Source organism: Papio anubis, chromosome 11, assembly GCF_008728515.1.
Source record: "Papio anubis isolate 15944 chromosome 11, Panubis1.0, whole genome shotgun sequence".
In the NCBI taxonomy this organism is placed as follows: domain Eukaryota; kingdom Metazoa; phylum Chordata; class Mammalia; order Primates; family Cercopithecidae; genus Papio; species Papio anubis.
The window spans coordinates 37,392,456-37,410,799 of NC_044986.1; the positions used below are offsets into that span (position 1 = coordinate 37,392,456).

An 18,344-nucleotide genomic window follows, 5' to 3' on the forward strand; every position below is an offset into this window, starting at 1 on the left:
CCCCATCTGTTCTTTGGAGAATTTATCAGTTTGGTTCATTTTCAAATAAGGCCTTATATGAGTAAGAAAAAAAGGGAGACAGAAATTAAAGGATAGCTTGTTCTAGGGAAATGAAAACACTTGGCTTTCTTTGGCTTCTTAATAGACTCCACAGAAGCATTCTTCCCCAGCCTCCCGCAAGATACAGTTGGATCATTTCGATCTATGGTTCTCCATCAGGGACAATTTTGTCTCCTAGGGAACATTTGGTTGTCACAACTGGGGAGTGTTACAGACACTAATAGTTAGCCCCCAAGGATGCTGCTAAACATCCTACATTGTACAGGGCAGTCTCCACAACAAAGAATCAGCTGGCCCAAAATGTCCATAGTGCCACTGCTGAGAAACCCCGAGTCAGACTAAGTAGAATGTTCTCTTCAGAACAGTAAGCAAATATTAATTTCTATTTGCTTATAGTGACAATATGTATTTAAAGTTCAGAACAGGCAATACATATCTTTGCCATTGTTGTGGTCTTCGCTCACATCACACTGGGTTTCCTGTCTGGGATGGTTTGGGTGAGGGAATGCCTAGAGGAGGGGCAATAAATCCTTAGGCCTGCATTTCAATTTGTTGTTCCTTTTAAAAAGTTGTGTCAAACAAAACTAGATCCCATGAACTATATGCACCACTGAGGTATAAGTTGCTCTCTCCTGGGTAGAAAAGTGAGAGTAGGAAAAGATTTCCAGACATAAGATCATCTTGGAATAAATAGTCTGTTTCCACTTCTTCAAGTAGACTGAGCAAATCTTGAGTGGAAATTCTTAATGTTGAGGTAAAAAGCATATTATGTGATAACACAGCCATTAAGAAATTCAAGGGCTGGTGAGTCTGATCCAGTGGTCAAATTCTGGCTGGGTATAGTGAGTCATGCCTGTAATCCCAGCACCTTAGGAGGCTGAGGCAGGAGGATTGCTTGGAGCCAGAAGTTCAAGACCAGCCGGGTCAACATAACAAGACACCCATCTCTACCAAAAAAAAAAAAATTAACTTAGTCTGGTGTGGTGGCATGCGTCTGTAGTCCCAGCTACTTAGGAGGCTGAGATGGGAGGATGGCCCAAGAGGCTGAGGTTGCAATGAGCCAAGATCGTGCCACTGCACTACAGCCTGGTGAAAGAATGAGACCATGTCTCAATAACAATAATAATAATAAGGCCAAATTCTGGACAGAGGTGCACACACTGTGCTTGTCCTGTAGCAGAATACGTTGCCTGAAGACATTGGATAAAAGACAAAGCAGCTGGTGGAGGAGAGATGAAATCCGTTTGCTTGTCCATCCTTTAATCTTCCTGGTTATATATGAAAATTCGGTGGCAGTGTCCAAGAAGCATGTATTTGGAATAATTCTTCCATGAGCTGGGCGAGTTTCTGGAGCAGGATTCACCCTGTCTTGTCTGGTCTCCCTGTGGCCAGTGTGTATATATTTTTTTGAAACTGATGGGTAGGTTTTAAGGGTTCAGTCTTTTTCATTGAAGACTTTTTTTCCAGCTCTATTGAGCATTTCTATGTCTCCCCTGCCCCTCTCCAAAATAACTCTTTAAATTGGTTTTGATTGTATCTGGATCTCAGGAAATGCTTTGTGTGATTGTTCTGCATATTAGGAACGATGAGAGGAGGTCTATGTGAGGGACCCAGGGTCCTGTGCTCAGAAGAGCCTGTGCTCTCTGTTGTAATGTCAGATGCTCAAGGCTCTTGGGTAATCCTGCCTGCAGGCTTGCAGGGCTGCGGTGCTTTTGCCCACTGTAGATAGAGCCTCACTAAGGAAGCCTTTTAAGTCCACCTAACCAAGACTCCATCTCTGCAGAATGGAGGTCAGGGAGGTACCGCAACTGCCTCCCATTGGACACCCTGTGTCTCTGGATTGGTGATTACATTCCATCAGGTCCCCCTTAAATCTCATAGATTTGGGGACATTCTGCTTCTTTGGGGTGACCTTGCTTCTCTGTGTTTGCTCTGTCAGATGTTGAGGTTTAAACGCTCAAAGACAGCCTTAGGTTTTTCATTCCACGTTTATGCTGGGCTTCCTAGGCCCCTAGGAACCACGCACATTATTAGGAATTAAGAGTATGATTCACCTGTTGCTCCAGAAATGGGCCTCACCTGATGATGGGGTGGAATTCCAGCCTCCACCCAAGTCCCTGCTCCAGATCAAGGGAGCAGAGAACCCTGAAGTGTGACGCTGGCTGCCATCCTCTAGGTCCCACATGACCTCAGGGTTCCCCAGCACGGCTGTAGGGAAGCGGCTTTTATGTTGGGCTGACACTGGACACTGGGGTTGGCTGCTGCAGTGGAAACCCTCTCAGGAGGTTGCTCCTCTTGACTGTGTGTCGAGCCTCCTCATTACCGGCGTATTTGTCTCCATGTAGCAATGAGCAAGAAAGTCTGACTTCACCTCCTTCCTCCCTGTGCTTCGTTCCACAGCTGAGGGCTGTCTGTTCCTGCATAAAGAGCCCTCCCCACAAGCCCCTCCTCCTCCTTATCTCACCACCTTTTCCTACCTCTCCTGCCTTCACCTCCCTTCCGAAAGGGAGTCCACTGGAAGCTACACCTGCAGCCTTATTTTTTAACGTGATGTTTTCGTGACCCTTTTGCAGCACTATGGTTTAGGCCTCCAAACAGACCATTTCCCTCAGTCCAGCATGGCTATTTCAATGCTTATTTCAAAAGCAAGACGAAGAAGCCAGCCTGAGGGACATGTGGCGACTGCTTGCTGAGCTACACTTCTCTGTTGGCCAGTTTCCTAAGGAAGGCTCTCATTACCCCAGGAGCATCCCCACCTCCCACGCTGGCTGGGGGCCCCAGACCTACTCCAGATTCCCTTCCTTCACACATTGTAGGGAACACGCAGCACAGGCCCGCTAGGTTCCTAGGCGTGTGGCCGTACAGTTGCATAGGGTCCTGTGCTCAGAGCTTGTGCTTGGTTTAATGCTCTGCTGTTGCAGTCCTGAAATTCTTAACAATTTTGACCAAGGGGCCCTGCATTTTCATTTGACATTGGGCCCCAGAAATTATGTAGCCAGTGCTGGTCGGGGTTCCATGAGGACTCGGGCCTTGCCTGCTTCTACAATGTGCAGAGACACAGGCTTCCATGGAGAAGCACAGAGATTTGCCTTGCAAGGACTGAGAGGACACCTCTCCAGCCCCTTTATTCCACAGGTGAGAAACCTGAGGCCCAGAGAGGCCAGGTCACCTGTTCAAGCTCTAGAATGACCCCTCCATGTCTGCCTGTGTAATTTACTGGCCAATGTAACATTCAGGCTTTGTCTGTGTTCTTTGCTTTTCATAGACATTTGTTTTAAAATTAAAAAAAGCAGTCACTTACTAGTCAGAAAGCCTTCTGAGGATTCCTGCTGTCAGTATTTCAGGCAATTGTGTGTTTCAGGCCCAAACTTGAATTCCACACTGACTCAGGCATGTCTGATATCCTACTGCTATACATTTTGCAAAGAATGCTCATGTAATCTGAGAGTGAGTTATAATTATGAAGAGCAGAGCTGGTCTTATATGCAGACCAAGCACACAGCACCAACGTGGTATTTTAAGAGGTGCCCCTGGAAGCTGTTTTTGTCTTACTGAAAAGAAAGAATCAGGCAGACATGGATTTGAACATTTGCTCTGCACTTACCAGCTCGTGGTCTTTGAGAAGATCATTTAATCCCTTTTAGCCTCAGGTTTTTCATCTGAATAATGGGAATAATAATATCTCAATAATATATAACACAAAGCAGGATATTAGAACGGTACCTCTATATACTGGGGAGTAAGAGCTCAATGAATGCCCCCTCCCTCCTGGTCTGTGTTTCCCTGGTGCCCTGGATTGTGTTGTTAGAAAGGCATCTATGTGGGATACCGCAGTGTCTCAATGTTCTGTTCAAAATTAAACATCATTAAGTGCAATAGGCTCAGGCACTGAGTCATTATCTGTCACTAGCACTCACGCAGGACTCATTTATCTGATAACCAACTCAGACCAAGGGGGCAGAGAGCTCTCCTACCCACCCACAGAGGTGGTCCAATCAATAATCTAGTTGGATAAATGGAACGTTGTTCAGGAACATGGTGATAAGAAGCGGGGAAAGGCCAGAGGTGGGAGACCACACCTAAGTAAACGGGAGTTCCCCAGAGGGAGGCTATGACCAAGGGTGCTTGGAGTAGAAGACAAGAGAGTCTGAGCTCATACCTAGAGTGAAATGACCCCCAACCCCATTCTATTTTTTACCCCTTCATTTTACAACCTTACTTGGTTCAAAGTATAAAAAGCTTCAGTATGAAAAATAATTTTTTAAGCATAAAAAGTGTATTAATGTCCCTACTCAATATTGAACATACCAGGAGGGAAAGAGTATTTCATTTTAGTGTAAATAACTATGAGAATCACATACAAACATAAGAACTATAATTTCAAAAAAGAAAATGGCAAATGTAATATAAAATCATTGAAAAAAATGAACTCTCTACCTATATATATATATGATGATTTTGGCTTTTAGATGATCTTTACAGCATGTTCAGGGTCAAAGTTCCCTTTTCTACCGTGGCAGGACTTCTGATTTCACATCATCTTCACACTCAAAGATCGTCACAGTTGCCAAACCAATCTTAGATAACTGAGCTTAATATACCCAATGCTACCTATTAGGGTCAATTCTGTTAACAAGCTCTTAGCATAAGGAAAACAAATGCTTTCACGAAAATACCTCAAAAGTAAATTATTTCAAAAATCTGCTTTGAAATTGCTAATGACTGCTTCATGGGTCTGGGGTTTTATTTAGGGGTGATGAAAATATTCTGGAACTAGCTAGTGGTGGTGGTTGCACAATATTGTGAATTTACTAAATGCCACTGAGTTGTACACTTTGAAATGGGTGAAATGGTGAATTTTACATTATGTGTGTTTTACCACAATTTAAAATTTGATAATTAAACAATTTCCTATATTTACTATAAACGAGTGTATTTTGGGGATCTATGATTATATATTTTTTTGACCAATTAGATATTGTTGGCCGGGCATAGTAGCTCATGCCTGGAATCCCAGTACTCTGGGAGGCCGACGTGGGCAGAGCCCTTGAGCTCAGGAGTTTCAGACCAGTCTGGGCAACGTGGCAAAACCCTGTCTCTACAAAAAGTACAAAAAATTAGCCAGGCATGGTGGCACATGCCTGTAGTTCCAGCTACTCAGGAGGCTGAGGTGGGAGGATCACTTGAGCCAGGAAGGTTGAGGCTTTAGTGAGTCGAGATCATGCCACTGTACTCCAGCCTGGGTGACAGTGTGAGACCCTGTCTCAAAAAAAAAAAAAAGATATTGTTTCAAGGTTTTTATTTAAATGTATTATTGACAAACATTTTTAGATGCTTTTAATGAATTACAATGCTTCCTTTCACCCCTACCCTACATACAAGACATTTCCAATATCTTTGTTTTCTCAGAGCCAAGAAGAATTTAACTAGGTCAAACTTTTTCAGTGTATGAGAAATGCCATCCCTCAAAATCACTCTTTACTTCCTGAAAATAACTTTGCTTTTAGCTGCAGAAATGGATGCCAGGACAAGTAGATGACAATACTATATATATCATGCCATGTAGATATAGCCAAAGTTCCTTTTTCCCCCATTAAGTTAATTTTTAAAAGAACGTATTGAAATTCTTAAGACACTTTTATTTTTTGGAATTATGTAGAACTGCATTTTCAGAAACATGATTAGAACTACTTATCAGTCGCTTGGTTTTACAAACCTATTGGCAGCTGGTTTGATTTAAGAGACGTCAGTTTCACATTTTTATGTTGGTAGAGGAGAGACGGTGAACAGAGGCACAGTGCAGCTATCAGCACCTCGTCAGAACAATGAGCACATCAGAGTCAGACACAGTGAAGAGACTAAACGACATGACCTCTTGGCGTTCTTCCAAACCCAAGAGTCTGTGTCGTCTATGAACACAGGAGTCTCCCTTAACTTTTTGGTTTTTGCAGTCTGCTTTTATGTAGTTTTATGAGGAAGTTTCCCTTTACCCAAGACCTCGGCCAGGTGGGCGGTGAGGGCAGGGTTCAGCAAGCGTTCCAATGTGCTAAAGGAAAGGAAAGTGTTGTATCCCTGGAGGCCTCAAGGACCACTGGCCCCTAAAGTCAGAGAGAGGAAGAGCCATGCCAATTTCAGCTGTCACATCAAGTGACAAAGCTTCTAAGAACTTCTTAAGGCAGGTATAGCCTCATTTCCTTGCCACCTCATCAGTCTCAGGGTGGTGTGCCTGATGCCTAACTGCCTCCGATAGGGTAAATCCTACCGGAGTTTTTGAAGGACACAGGGTATTAGTGGAATCATCCCTACTCCTGCTTGTGCCAAGTCAGCCCAATTTCTGACTGCTTATAACCAAGCTCAGCTGTTCAGACATGTCAAAGACTACCACAAAATATTTGCAGATCTCAGTAGGAAAAAAAAAGAAACAAGAAAAAAAAAAAAAAAAAAAAAAAAAGGTAGGGTATGAACTGCCTGGGGAAACCTATAAATTACTTTATACAGTTAATAAGTAGATAGTAAGAAACAGCCCTGGCAGCAAGATACTGGTGTGTAAGGGAACGCAGCCCCTCCACTCCAGGACCCTCAGGTGGCCTTTCTGCCTCAGATGTTGAGAAAGGATGCATGGATTATGGTGGTGTCCTTCCAACTGCTCTGTTCAGCCACTCTACTTCTGAGCACATTCCAGACCCTAGAGGGCCGCTACCGCAGTCTCTCCTGCCTCCCACGTGCCCTACCCACTCTCCTTCCTGTTTCTCCTGCCATCTGTACCTTCCTCATTTTACTCTCCCTCTTCCTCCCAAAGTCTGAAACAGGCCCTTAAGAGCCAATGCTCCACTCTAGCAAAATGTCTAACCTTGGGGACCAATAGCCAGGGGTAGGGACACATGTGTCACAGTAAAGATTACTGGGCTGGTAGAGGGAATGGACGCTGTCTTCAGGGACGGAGAGGGAGGTATCCAGAGAGGCATGTAAGTGGTAAAGCCAGTCACCTGCCCTGGTGAGGGGCCAAGTTGAAACAAGTTAGCCTGTATCATCCAGAGTGGGTTGAGAGTATGGGCTCTGGAGTCAGACCTGATTTCGAATTCCAGCTCTGTCATTTATTTGCTGTAGGATCTGGGCAAATTATTTAACCTCTCTGAGTCTAATTTTCTCATCTAGAAAAATAGGGATAACCACAACTATGTGAATATATTAATGCTATTGAACTGGACACTTAAAAATAGTTAAGATGGTAAATTTTTTGTTATTATTATTTTTTCAGACGGAGTCTCGCTCTGTCACCCACGCTGGAGTGTAGTGGCGCTATCTCGGCTCACTGCAAGCTCTGCCACCCGGGTTCATGCCATTCTCTTGCCTCAGCCTCCTGAGTAGCTGGGACTACAGGTGCCTGCCACCACACCTGGCTAAGTTTTTGTATTTTTAGTAGAGACGCGATTTCATAGTGTTAGCCAGGATGGTCTTGATCTCCTGACCTCGTGATCCACCTGCCTCGGCCTCCCAAAGTGCTGGGATTACAGGCGTGAGCCACAGCGCCTGGCCAATGTGTTTTTTATCACAATATAAACATGGGACTAATAATAGAACCTCCCTCACAGGGTAGTTGTGAGGGTTAATGAGATAATGCACACAAAGTACCAAGAACATAGTACATGTTCAATAAATGCTGGCTTTTACCATTGTTGATTTTCCAAGTCTGATCACTGGCATGCATGACGCTTCTTTCAACAGTGGCTTACTGGGCTTGTACTATAATCACGGCTCTGAACTTTGGCATAAGAATGTAGGGGGTACCTCTGGCCATGGAAAAGTTTCTCCTCTAGCAGGGGGCTCAAGCCGTGTGTGGAAAGGGAAGGAAGAGTTATGACTAAAAGAGTTGGAGGAGTCCTCAACTACATTAACCTCGGGGCAATCACAAAATTTCCCTGGAATTTAATTTCCTCCCTTGGTATAAGAGGAGGTTGACCCAGGATATTCCCAAAGTCTCTCTCACTTACAAATTTCTGTGACTACCTTAATTATAGGGAAAATTCGGAGTCTGCTGTATAGTCTGAGACACTCATGATATCTGATCTCTCTGGGCTTCAGTATCTGCATATGTGAAATGGAGGAGAAGGGCACTAACTCGACCTTGAGGGGCTTGTTCACATTATCACACCATGGGACTGCCAAAGCTGTCAAAATTCTGCCAGCTCCACCATGAGCTCACTTTCCAGAAGGAAGCAGCCTCCAGTGCTGAATTCACAAATCTAAATATAATTGCTGTTATTTCATAGGAAGGCCAGGCTGGAGGAAGTGAGCATTAGGAAGCTGGGGCCAGAAATGGACAAGGCTTTAGAAAGAGTGGAGGGGGGGAAATTGTCATAGGAGTCCTGCTGCATGCAAATAACAGGATAGTCACTAAAAAGTATCATGCTGCTTCAAAACGATGGGTTGGTGGCCAAAGACTTCAGCTTTAAGACAGAAGTGACCTGAGAGGAGGATGTTTTTTGTGAATCAGAGAATTATCCAGTCTGCCTATATCTGTCCCCTGGCTTCACATAGGCCAGAAGGTTTCTGTCATGTTATAAGGTGGTGAAAGGGGCCCCTTTCCTGCATTACAAGAGGGAAGGGTTTGTGTTTAGGTTAGCTCTGTGGCCTGCATGTACCATGCCCAGTGTGCACACACTGAATATTTGTGGAATAAAACAAAATGAGTCTTGTATAAAACAGCAAATCATGACATTAAACTTTAAGGGGTAACCCCCATCAATAAATTGATACAAATAGTATTTAATATAATATTTTAAAAATCAAAATGAATGCCCACAAATCCATGATGAAGAAATTATTGGAATTTTAAACAAAGACAGAATCAGTCCTGCTGATTTATTTTGTCTCAGGCCCCAGTATGGCCAACATGGCACTCTGTCTCAGTAATGTCCTCTTGGAGAGTTGTTGGTCCTTTTGCACAGCTGAGGCCCACAGGGCACTCCTAGTGTTATTCCATTGCCTTTGGTACCACACTGTCATGAGCTTGAGGCTTGGGCCTGGCAGGGTTGCCTCTATACTGGTGTTCCAGCCACCACTGTTCCAGGCCAAGGTCCTCCTTCATTCTTCCACCCTCGTGATGACACACCCCGAGGAAAGGTCTCCAAGGGCTTCCAGGAGGAAGCCTGTAACCCCCATCTCCCTGGCCTAACAGATCCCTTGACTATCTGTCTCTGCTCCCTGCGGTCTCATCTTTGTCTTGTAAACATCCCCTCAACACCTACTTTCCTGCCACTCTCAGCTGCTCACTGAACCCCAAACATCTCAGACAGTTTCACCTCTGAGCCTTTGCACTTGCTGTTCCTGATACCTGGCTGCTGTTCCTCACCCTTTTGATGTGACTGGAGATGTGAGATGAAGAGTCAAAGACAGAGAGAAAGGGTTAAAGAACATTCAGAAGTTTCAAGCCTGAAGATCCAAGGATGCCAGCTTATAAACTCCATTTTCTTCTTCTTCTTCTTCTTCTTTTTTTTTTTTTTGAGATGGAGTCTCACTCTGTCACCCAGGCTGGAGTGCAGTGGTGTGATCTTGGCTCACTGCAATGTCTGCCTCCTGGGTTCAAGCAATTCTCAGGCCTCAGTCTCCCAAGTAGCTGGGATTAGAGGCACGCGCCATCATGCCCAGCTGATTTTTCTATTTTTAGTAGAGCCAGGGTTTCACTATGTTGGCCAGGCTGGTCTTGAACTCCTGACCTCAAGTGATCCACCCTCCTTGGCTTCCCAAAGTGCTGGGACTACAGGCATGAGCCACCATGCCTGGCCCTTTTTCTTTTTCTTATTGGCAATTTTCAATTTTTCTATCATAGAGCTGTTTTAAAATTTAGTCACAAAAATAAAATATACTATATGAGTAGCATCTTAAAAAGAAACCCAGAGTCAATTATATTAAACACCTAAAAAAGGAGGAAGTCAACTAGAGAATCAGCAGACCTAATGATGAACATTAATTTTTTTATTTTTAAATTAAATGCATTTAAATTTATTTGAATTTTAAGTTTAAAAAAGTGTTTTTAAAAATCCATTGATAGTAAAAAGTATTCATGGATACATTTTTGTTTCTATATATGCCAAGGAAAGCATTATAGAGATTTCTACTCCAAATTGATTTTAGAAACATATAAGTTGGAGATACCAGGTCAACTGTATTAGCACAGATGTTCTAAGGATATACCCAAGTTTATGTGGATAAAGCGAAGGGCTGAGCCAGCAGCCCCCAGGGGTGCTTGCAGTACTTGAACTCCTGACCTCAAGTGATCCACCCTCCTCAGCCTCCCAAAGTGTTGGGATTACAAGCATGAACCACCACGCCCGGCCCTTTTCCTTTTTCTTATTGGCAGTTTTCAATTTTCTATCATAGAGCTGTTTTAAAATTTAGTAACAAAAATAAAATTTCTATATGAGCATGGAGCTCAGGGTGAGACTGAGTGACTCTGAGCCATGACAAAAAGCTCAGGCTTGATTCAGTGGACACCAGGGAGCTGCTGCACTCTTGAGGAGGGAGTGATCTGTTGAAATCTGGGTTTTAGAAACACTTGCTCAAAGAGGCCCTAACAAGCCCTCACAGCATGGGTGGGAGGACCCCGCTGCCAGCTGCTGCATTTTCCTGTTGTAAAGGGGAAAGTGTAGGCTTAGATCTTGGCTCAGAGAGGAGGACCAGCCCTATGAACACTGAAAGGATGAAACTCAAGAACTGGACCTGAGGTTAAGATGTAGGGGATGAAGAAGGAAGGATTTATTTGTTCAGTTTGTTTACAAAGAGTCAGTTTCACCTGAGACACTCTTTAATCCATTCCTACATGCAGATTAAACAGGGATTTTCTCTGATTAGCAATGCTTTGCATTCCACCCTTTCTGAAAGACAAATGAAAAAAAAAAAAAAATCCTGAAACCTGCCTTTCATTGTCCTCTGTGACAGCACTAGAGTTACAAGGAAAACAAGATGTTTTCTGATCTTCTTATTTCTACTAAATTAAAAAAAAAAACTTCTTACAAATAATATCATCTGTTAAAGCATCTCCTGTATTTAATATAAATTATTGGAAAAGTGTTTTTGTAAAATACGTAATTTCTTGGACAACTTTGGTGATCTGGCCAAAATATCTGCGTGCAGCTGCCCTCCCCCTATGCCCTCTTGGCCGTGGAAGAGCTCGCTGTCCTTCAACTCCATCCTTCCTGAACTTGTTTATCCTTCTATGTGCCTGGGGCTGTTCTCAGCCTGCAGATACCTTTCTGTGGATTCTCTCTATGGATTCCTCTCCTTGTGCTCGCTCGGCCAGACGATCTTCCCTGGGGTATGTACAAAGTTCTCCTATCCTGATAACACTGCCAGTGGTTCTTAACCTTGGCTGCACATTGGATCCCCTGAGAGTCAATGATTCTGGTTTAAATGGTCAGGGGCAAGGCCTGGGTATCAGGATTATTTAAAGTCCCCTAAGTGATTCTAATGTACAGCCAAAGTCAAGACCATTTCTTTAACCTACCTTTTCATCCAAGAAGGAGATGTAGAAAGACTACCAGTTGATGTAAGGTCTAAACTTCGATTCATAAAAGACTCATTGAAGGGCTGGGTGAGTTGGCTCACGCCTGTGATCTCAGCACTTTGGTAGGCCGAGGCAGGCGGATTACCTGAGGTCAGAAGTTTGAGACCAGCCTGGACAACATGGTGAAACCCCGTCTCTACTAAAAATACAAAAATTAGCCAGGCGTGGTGGCATGCCCCTGTAATCCCAGCTACTCGAGAGGCTGAGGTAGGAGGCTCGCTTGAACTCAGGAGGCGGAGGTTGCAGTGAGCCGAGATCGCGCCATTGCATTCCAGCCTGAGGGACAACAGCGAGACTTTGTCTCAAAAAAAAAAAAAAAAAAAAAAAAAGACTCACTGAAGAAGGCTGGGCTGTATACATTCAGCTCCTGGGGTCAGAGTCCCTGCTCTGACACCAGGCTGCCTGGGAAGAGAAGGCAGGCAGGCTGGAAGCATCACTGTGCCCGACTTGTATTAATCTGAGTCCAGGTAAAGGTGAATGCCTGGCCATTGGCAACCACAGCCGATTCCTTCTGCTGTCTTCCCCTTGTTGAAAGCAGACATCATACCATTGACTAAGATTCCATTGCCAGTGTCTTTCCTTTCCTGGGGAGAATGCCTGGGTAAGCCTTTGGCCACTCATTATGGAGGAAACAGTAAGATTTGTTGTTAAAGCTATTCCAGGCTATGGTGGATGGGGGACGATACTCTGGAGGTTGGGAAGTCATCTCTTTTCCTCTTTCCATTTAAACCTAGCCTAGAAGAGGATAAACCTGGCCTAAGCCTTTTGTTGTTGTTGTTGTTGAGACGGTATCTCTCTCTGTCGCCCAGGCTGGAGTGCAGTGGCCAGATCTCGGCTCACTGCAAGCTCCCCCTCCTGGATTTACGCCATTCTCCTGCCTCAGCCTCCCGAGTAGCTGGGACTACAGGCGCCTGCCACCACGCCCAGCTAATTTTTTTTGTATTTTCAGTAGAGACGGGGTTTCACCGTGTTAGCCAGGATGGTCTCAATCTCCCGACCTCGTGATCCACCCACCTCGGCCTCCCAAAGTGCTGGGATTACAGGCGTGAGCCACCGCGCCTGGCCTGGCCTAATTCTTTTAAAAATGGCTCTCAACCTTCTGTGTGCATAAGAGTCACCAGGTCTAGGAAATTTGTCAAAATGTAGATTGCTGGGCCCTACCTGGAATTTTTATTCTATTGATACGGTTTAGGGTCCAGTAATCTGAATTTTTAATAAACAAATACAGGCAATCTTTAGACCTTACTCCAGAAAACACTGTTTCAGACGGTGATCTGGAAGAGAGGCTGGGTTTGAAGGCACAAAGGGGAACCAGAGATTGTTCCCTCCCTCTCTGCCCCTCAGGTCCAAGCCTCTTGATCCCAGGCTCCCAGAAACAAGACATTCGGCAATTATTCTCACACAGCCTTTGCTTCTCCTGGTCTCAGTTTGCCGTGTGGTCTGGTAATCTCTCTAATCCCTCAAGCTGAGGGGTCCTGATTCACTGCTTCTAGTCACACCTACTTAGATCAGAGTTTCAGCTATTTAAAAGCCTCTCAGTTTGCAGAGGAAGGAAAGATACAGATAAAGCCTAAGGATGCTGCTCACTTATGAAAATATTCACAATATATTAAGTGGAACATGCAGATTTCAAAATGTCAAGAGTGTCTTAGTTGTGTAAAATCTGTGCATCTTATGCATGGGTAGTAAAAATTGGAAGGCTATTCAATGGGAATCCTTCTAGAAGATTCCTCTATTCAACCTGCAGCACAGGGACCAACAACCAGGAGGGCCTGGGAAGACAGGAAACATCATAGTACCAAGCCTGAGGCCTGCCTGCTACATCCTCATTTTCTTATATCCTTTTTATAGGTTGGAGTTTTTGCAGGATGAGTGACAGCAAAGACAGTCCATCCCCCACCAACAGGGCAACAAGGGTGAGACCCTGTCTCATAATAATAATAATAATAATAATAATATGCAGATTTTCTGATGCACCACAGACAACCCAATGAGAATCTCCAGGCCCAGCCAGCTGTGGTTCAATAGCCCTCCTGAAGTCTATCGGATTCTAAAGCAAGGCACTTTAAAGGCAAAAAACTGCTGTAACTTTCAAATGGTGACTTTTCTACTCTCAGTGCATCCTGGAATTTAAATCTCTCGAGATTCAGACTTACCCAAGGTCACACTACTACAGTGTGACTCAGTTACGTGTCTTAATTCAAAAGCTTGAAAATGAAAAACAAAAGAGAGAACATAAAATTCGATTCAGTTTATACAAGTATTATAATTATTTTTATGACCTGCTCACCATTTTTAAATACCAAAATGCCCATACCACTTAAAATTACAATATTAATATATATTTTAAAACATGTATTAGATAAGCTTTGTTCTTCACTTTATTTTGTTACATGAGCATGGCTGTCTCTCTATGACTTTAGAAGATTAGGACATTGTGGCTGTATTATCCATCTTCCCACCATGGAAGGATATCTCTGAATGAGAGAATCAAAGGGAAGCTGTTTTATGCCTTACCTATCTTTACCTACACACAACTCATGTCAGCAAAAGGATTACTGTTTGAATCCAGAACAACCCCTCCTAGAATAGCCAGTTGTGCATTCTTTTGCTATGGCATGTGTTATAAGTTGTAATAAGGAGCAAAAAGCACTCCAAGATACAATGGCCAATACTAGAGAGCAGCAGAACTGTGCACCACCAGATGCATGCAGAGTTGACATAATGAGCTAAGAGCATCACAGCAAATCTTGGTTTGGGGTCACTATGTCTTCCCAGATCACAGAAGTTTGGCAGCTGTAACAAAGCAGTCTATAGACATCAGAATTTGTGTAAACGAGACACAGAGAGAGAAGAAAACTTTAAAATATAAAAAGTATAATTTATCTAGGGTGACTATAGTTAACAATAACTTATTGTATATTTCAAAATAGCTAGAAGAAAAGATTTGGAATGTGCTCAGCACAAAGAAATGATAAATGTTTGAGGTGATGGGTTTCCCAATTACCCTGATTTGATCATTACACATTGTATGCATGTATTGAAATATCACATGCATCCATAAATATCTACTGTTATTATGCATCCACTTTAAAAAGTATAGTTTATGTAACACTTCAGTAACTTACTATAATGATATAGTTACATAGTATAATTGTTATAGTTCTAATAATACACAATAAAAAGTAATTAGGAAATGCCAAGAAGCACCAAATGCCAAACTGAGCAAATAACAAAATTGCATCCAATTCTTTTGCAACATTTTGCATCTGTTTATTTACATCCACAGCAAAATCACTTATGCAAATTGGCCCCTGGTTCCCTATTACTCCGCCTGTGTCCCTACTGCTGGCTCATTTTGCTCCTCGACCTGGTTAAGCATTAACTTAGGTTAAAGATACTCTATTCAGTTATAGTCAGCTTACAACTAGAGCTGCCCTCTGCCCTCCATATAAAATTATTGAATTTCCTTGCAATCAATCCACTTCAACCTCCCTCTCTCTCTCTTTCTCTCCCCCCACCCCATCTGTCTCTCAATCTCTCTTTCTCCCCACTGCCAGACCCCTTATTTTCATTTCCTTCTTTCCTCTATCTCAAAGATTCTCTATAGTTCCTCAGGAAAAGGAGAAAGGGGTTTGGCATAGAGTATACATGAACAAATTCTAGAAAACTGTAGAGTTCTGAGGCAACTCAAGGGCCCATCTGAGGGACCCTCTGTGTGTCTCTCCACCATCCTTTCTCTCTGCTACTGAGCCCATAATATGTGCCTGGCTCTTCCCTGAGCTCTTACACTTGTATCATCAGTGTGCCTGGCCTCTGGCCTCCCTAGCTAGGGAGTATAAAATGTGGTCTCATTTCCTATGTGACCCAAATTACAATGACGTGGCACCAGACCCTGACACATACATTTGAACATGGGCCTCTCAGTGGGTCCCTCACTTATGCAGATAATTCTCCAAGATGCAGCCTTAAGGGTGTCCCCAAAGAAGTTTCTCTTAACCTTCTACTCCAACCTCCAGCCTGTCCTCCCTCCGCCCTTCCATGCCTGTGGAACACTCTCTTCCCCAAGGTCCAGCTGAGGCCGGGCTGAAGCTACTACAAGATCTTACTGAAGATTCAGGGACAGTGGAGAGGGATTATATGGTTGAAAAAGCTAGCGATGGCTCTGGCTGTGGCTTTTCTCAGAGCAGAGGCCCAGACCCAGCCTCAGATTCAGGACTACCACCCAACCCCGCCATCGCCCCAACCCCCACCACTGAAAATCCCTCAGGTTTGTCTGTGCTCTTCAGCACTCTAGTGCCTAACAGCCATTAGCCCTAGAAGGAGAGAGATCTCCCCAAAATCCGCACTCTAAGTTCCCATTTTACGTTTGAGCATCTCCCTTTTCCCAATTCCCTATCCAGTAAATCTCACTCCACTCCTTAAGTGCTAGAGGGCCTGCCCTCAGTAGAGCAGCCCTGGCAGACCACCAGCATCGCTGCAGTGTTTAGCCTTAAATTAACACTTGGTAGAGGACACCCACAGGCTTGCCCAGGCAGAGTTCTTCTGACAAGCTGTCCTCTTACCCTCTAAACTGCTCCACCACCACACCAAAAAGCAATTCTTCCACTGCATGGGCATTCTAAATTCACAAAGGGCCAAGGTAGTATTTCTCCCAGATGTCCTCAACCAACAGTTTCCTAGACCTACGCTAAATTATTTCTATTACCTATCCCAGGGCTTGGCTCCCAGAGTCAGAAAAATCTGCTTTCAGGATTATGGGGAAATCACCATTTCCTATAAGAACAATAGCTGTGTACAGCTCATTATCTAAAGGGTCCAGTCAAATAATTTTCTTGGAAGAAAGGAAGAGTTTACCTGAAAGGTGATTTACAACATCCTACTCTTTCAGGGAAGAGCCATGTGAAATTTTATTATACATTTTTTAAGTCATAAAATTATTATGAGGAAAACATAACATGGCCCTATCCTCTCATTATAACATTTTTCTCCATATTTTTATATAACACAGATAATATAAATGATATATACATATGCTATAAAAATTCAAATATTTTAAAACATCATAAAATAATAATCCCCTTTTTAGAAAGTAGAAGTTCCAGGCAGCAATATAGATGTATATTCCTCTTTTTTTTAGGGGTCTGTGGCATTCCATTGCATGGATCTATCAGAATTTCTTTAACTAGTTTCTTTTTAATGATTGATGAGCATTGGGTTGTTTTCAGAGTTATGGCTGTGGGGAGGGCAGGAGAAGCAGGGAGGATTAGAGAGTTCTTACACATCATGCTGCAATAAACATGCTTATATGTATATACTGACATCATGTTGTGACCATATTCTTAAGACAAATTCCTAGCAGTCCAATTGCTGAGTCAAAAGTCATGAACATTTTAAATCTTGACAGATATTTATTGTAACAATTTACCTTCTCAAAACTGGATATTATCATACTTGTTGTGTTTTGCCAGTCTGATAGGCGAAAAGACATCTCACTGTTGTTTTGATTTAGATTTGTTTAAATATAAGTGATGTTCAATATCTTTTCATTGGTCTATTGGCCACTTGTATTTGTTTTCTGTTAGCTGTGTGTTCATATCTTTCGCTCATTTTTTCTATTGAATTATTTCTCTTTTTCTTATTGAGTTGTAAGATTTCTTTGTAAATCAAGAAAGGCTGGTGCAAAAATAATCGTAGTTTTTGTCATTACTTTTAGTGGCAAAAACCGTGATTACTTTTGCAGCAACCTAATATGTAGTTCTTATTATTATTACTATATACTGCAAATATTTCTTCCAGCATGTCATTTATCTTTTGATTTTGTACATGTTGTTACCAGTGGAGGGTCTTGACTACCAGTCTTCCAAGTTCTTGGCATTTTGAACAAAGAATTGGACAAACTGCACAAACAAAGCAACAAAAGAATAAAGCAATGAAAGCAGAGATTTATGGAAATGAAAGTACACTCCACAGAGTGGGAACGGGCTTGACCAAGTGGCTCAAGAGCGCTGGTTACAGAATTTTCCAGGGTTTAAATACCTTTAGGGGTTTCCCATTAGTTACTTGGTTACATCCTATGTAAATGAAGGAGTGGTCCACGACCAGTCTGATTGGTTGCAGAAGGTGATCAATCAGAGGCTGAAGTGAAGGTATGAAGTTACACAGGAAGACTTGGCCTGGGACCAGTCTGATTGGTTACAGGAGAGGACCAATCAGAGGCACTTTCCATTTTTCATCTATAACACAGTGCAAAGGTAGTAGCCTCTGATCTTTTTGTTGCTTGGGCATGGAGAGGTGGGGTTTTCCTTTTGATTCAGTTCCAGGTAGTCAGTGCAAACTGGCCTTAGGTTTCCTGCCTCCAGACCCTATTCTCCTGCCTCAATATTACTTTTTGTTCTACAGAAGTTTCAAATATCAGCCAGATTTAATAGTCATTTTCTTTATGACTCCAGGTAGGAGTAACTTTTAAATGGAAGTTTTAATAGATGCTACCTACTAGCATTTAACAAAAAAGAATCTTGGGCCTGATTGAAGCCTCTCTGTGTCCACAGAGTAGCACCTATCTTCGTAATGTAGATGCTCTAAGACAATGAGCAAGGAATCAAAATATCTTTCTTCACAGCCTGAGACTGGCCCAGACATCCCAACGGAGGGGTACATAGCCCAGTGACCACAGTCCTTATAGAATCAGTCATGCTTCTCCTTTGCTAAAGTAGCAGAT

At 43.1% G+C, this 18,344-nt stretch overlaps 1 protein-coding gene and 1 long non-coding RNA gene across 4 annotated transcripts in view; one reads left to right on the forward strand and one right to left on the reverse strand.

Moving 5' to 3' along the window:
- Positions 1-18,344, forward strand: part of BLNK (B cell linker) — an 80,509-nt gene that overhangs the window by 5,429 nt on the left and 56,736 nt on the right. Inside the window, exon 2 of one of the 3 annotated variants that reach the window (XM_009215068.4) lies at positions 13,475-13,539. The exons of 1 other annotated variant lie outside the window; for it this stretch is intronic. Coding sequence is in view for 1 of the 2 variants with exons in the window: in XM_009215067.4 (XP_009213331.2) it covers positions 11,328-11,374 (47 nt within the window). In the remaining variant the exon portion in view is untranslated. Of the gene's footprint in view, positions 1-11,142; positions 11,375-13,474; positions 13,540-18,344 lie in introns of those variants that run through there. One more of the 3 variants, XM_009215067.4, reaches the window with a different exon arrangement.
- The window catches only part of LOC116269523, a 42,177-nt gene that overhangs the window by 4,322 nt on the left and 19,511 nt on the right, over positions 1-18,344 (reverse strand). Inside the window, exon 2 of the long non-coding RNA XR_004177141.1 lies at positions 3,665-3,719. This is a non-coding gene — a long non-coding RNA (uncharacterized LOC116269523). The remainder of the gene's footprint in view (positions 1-3,664; positions 3,720-18,344) is intronic.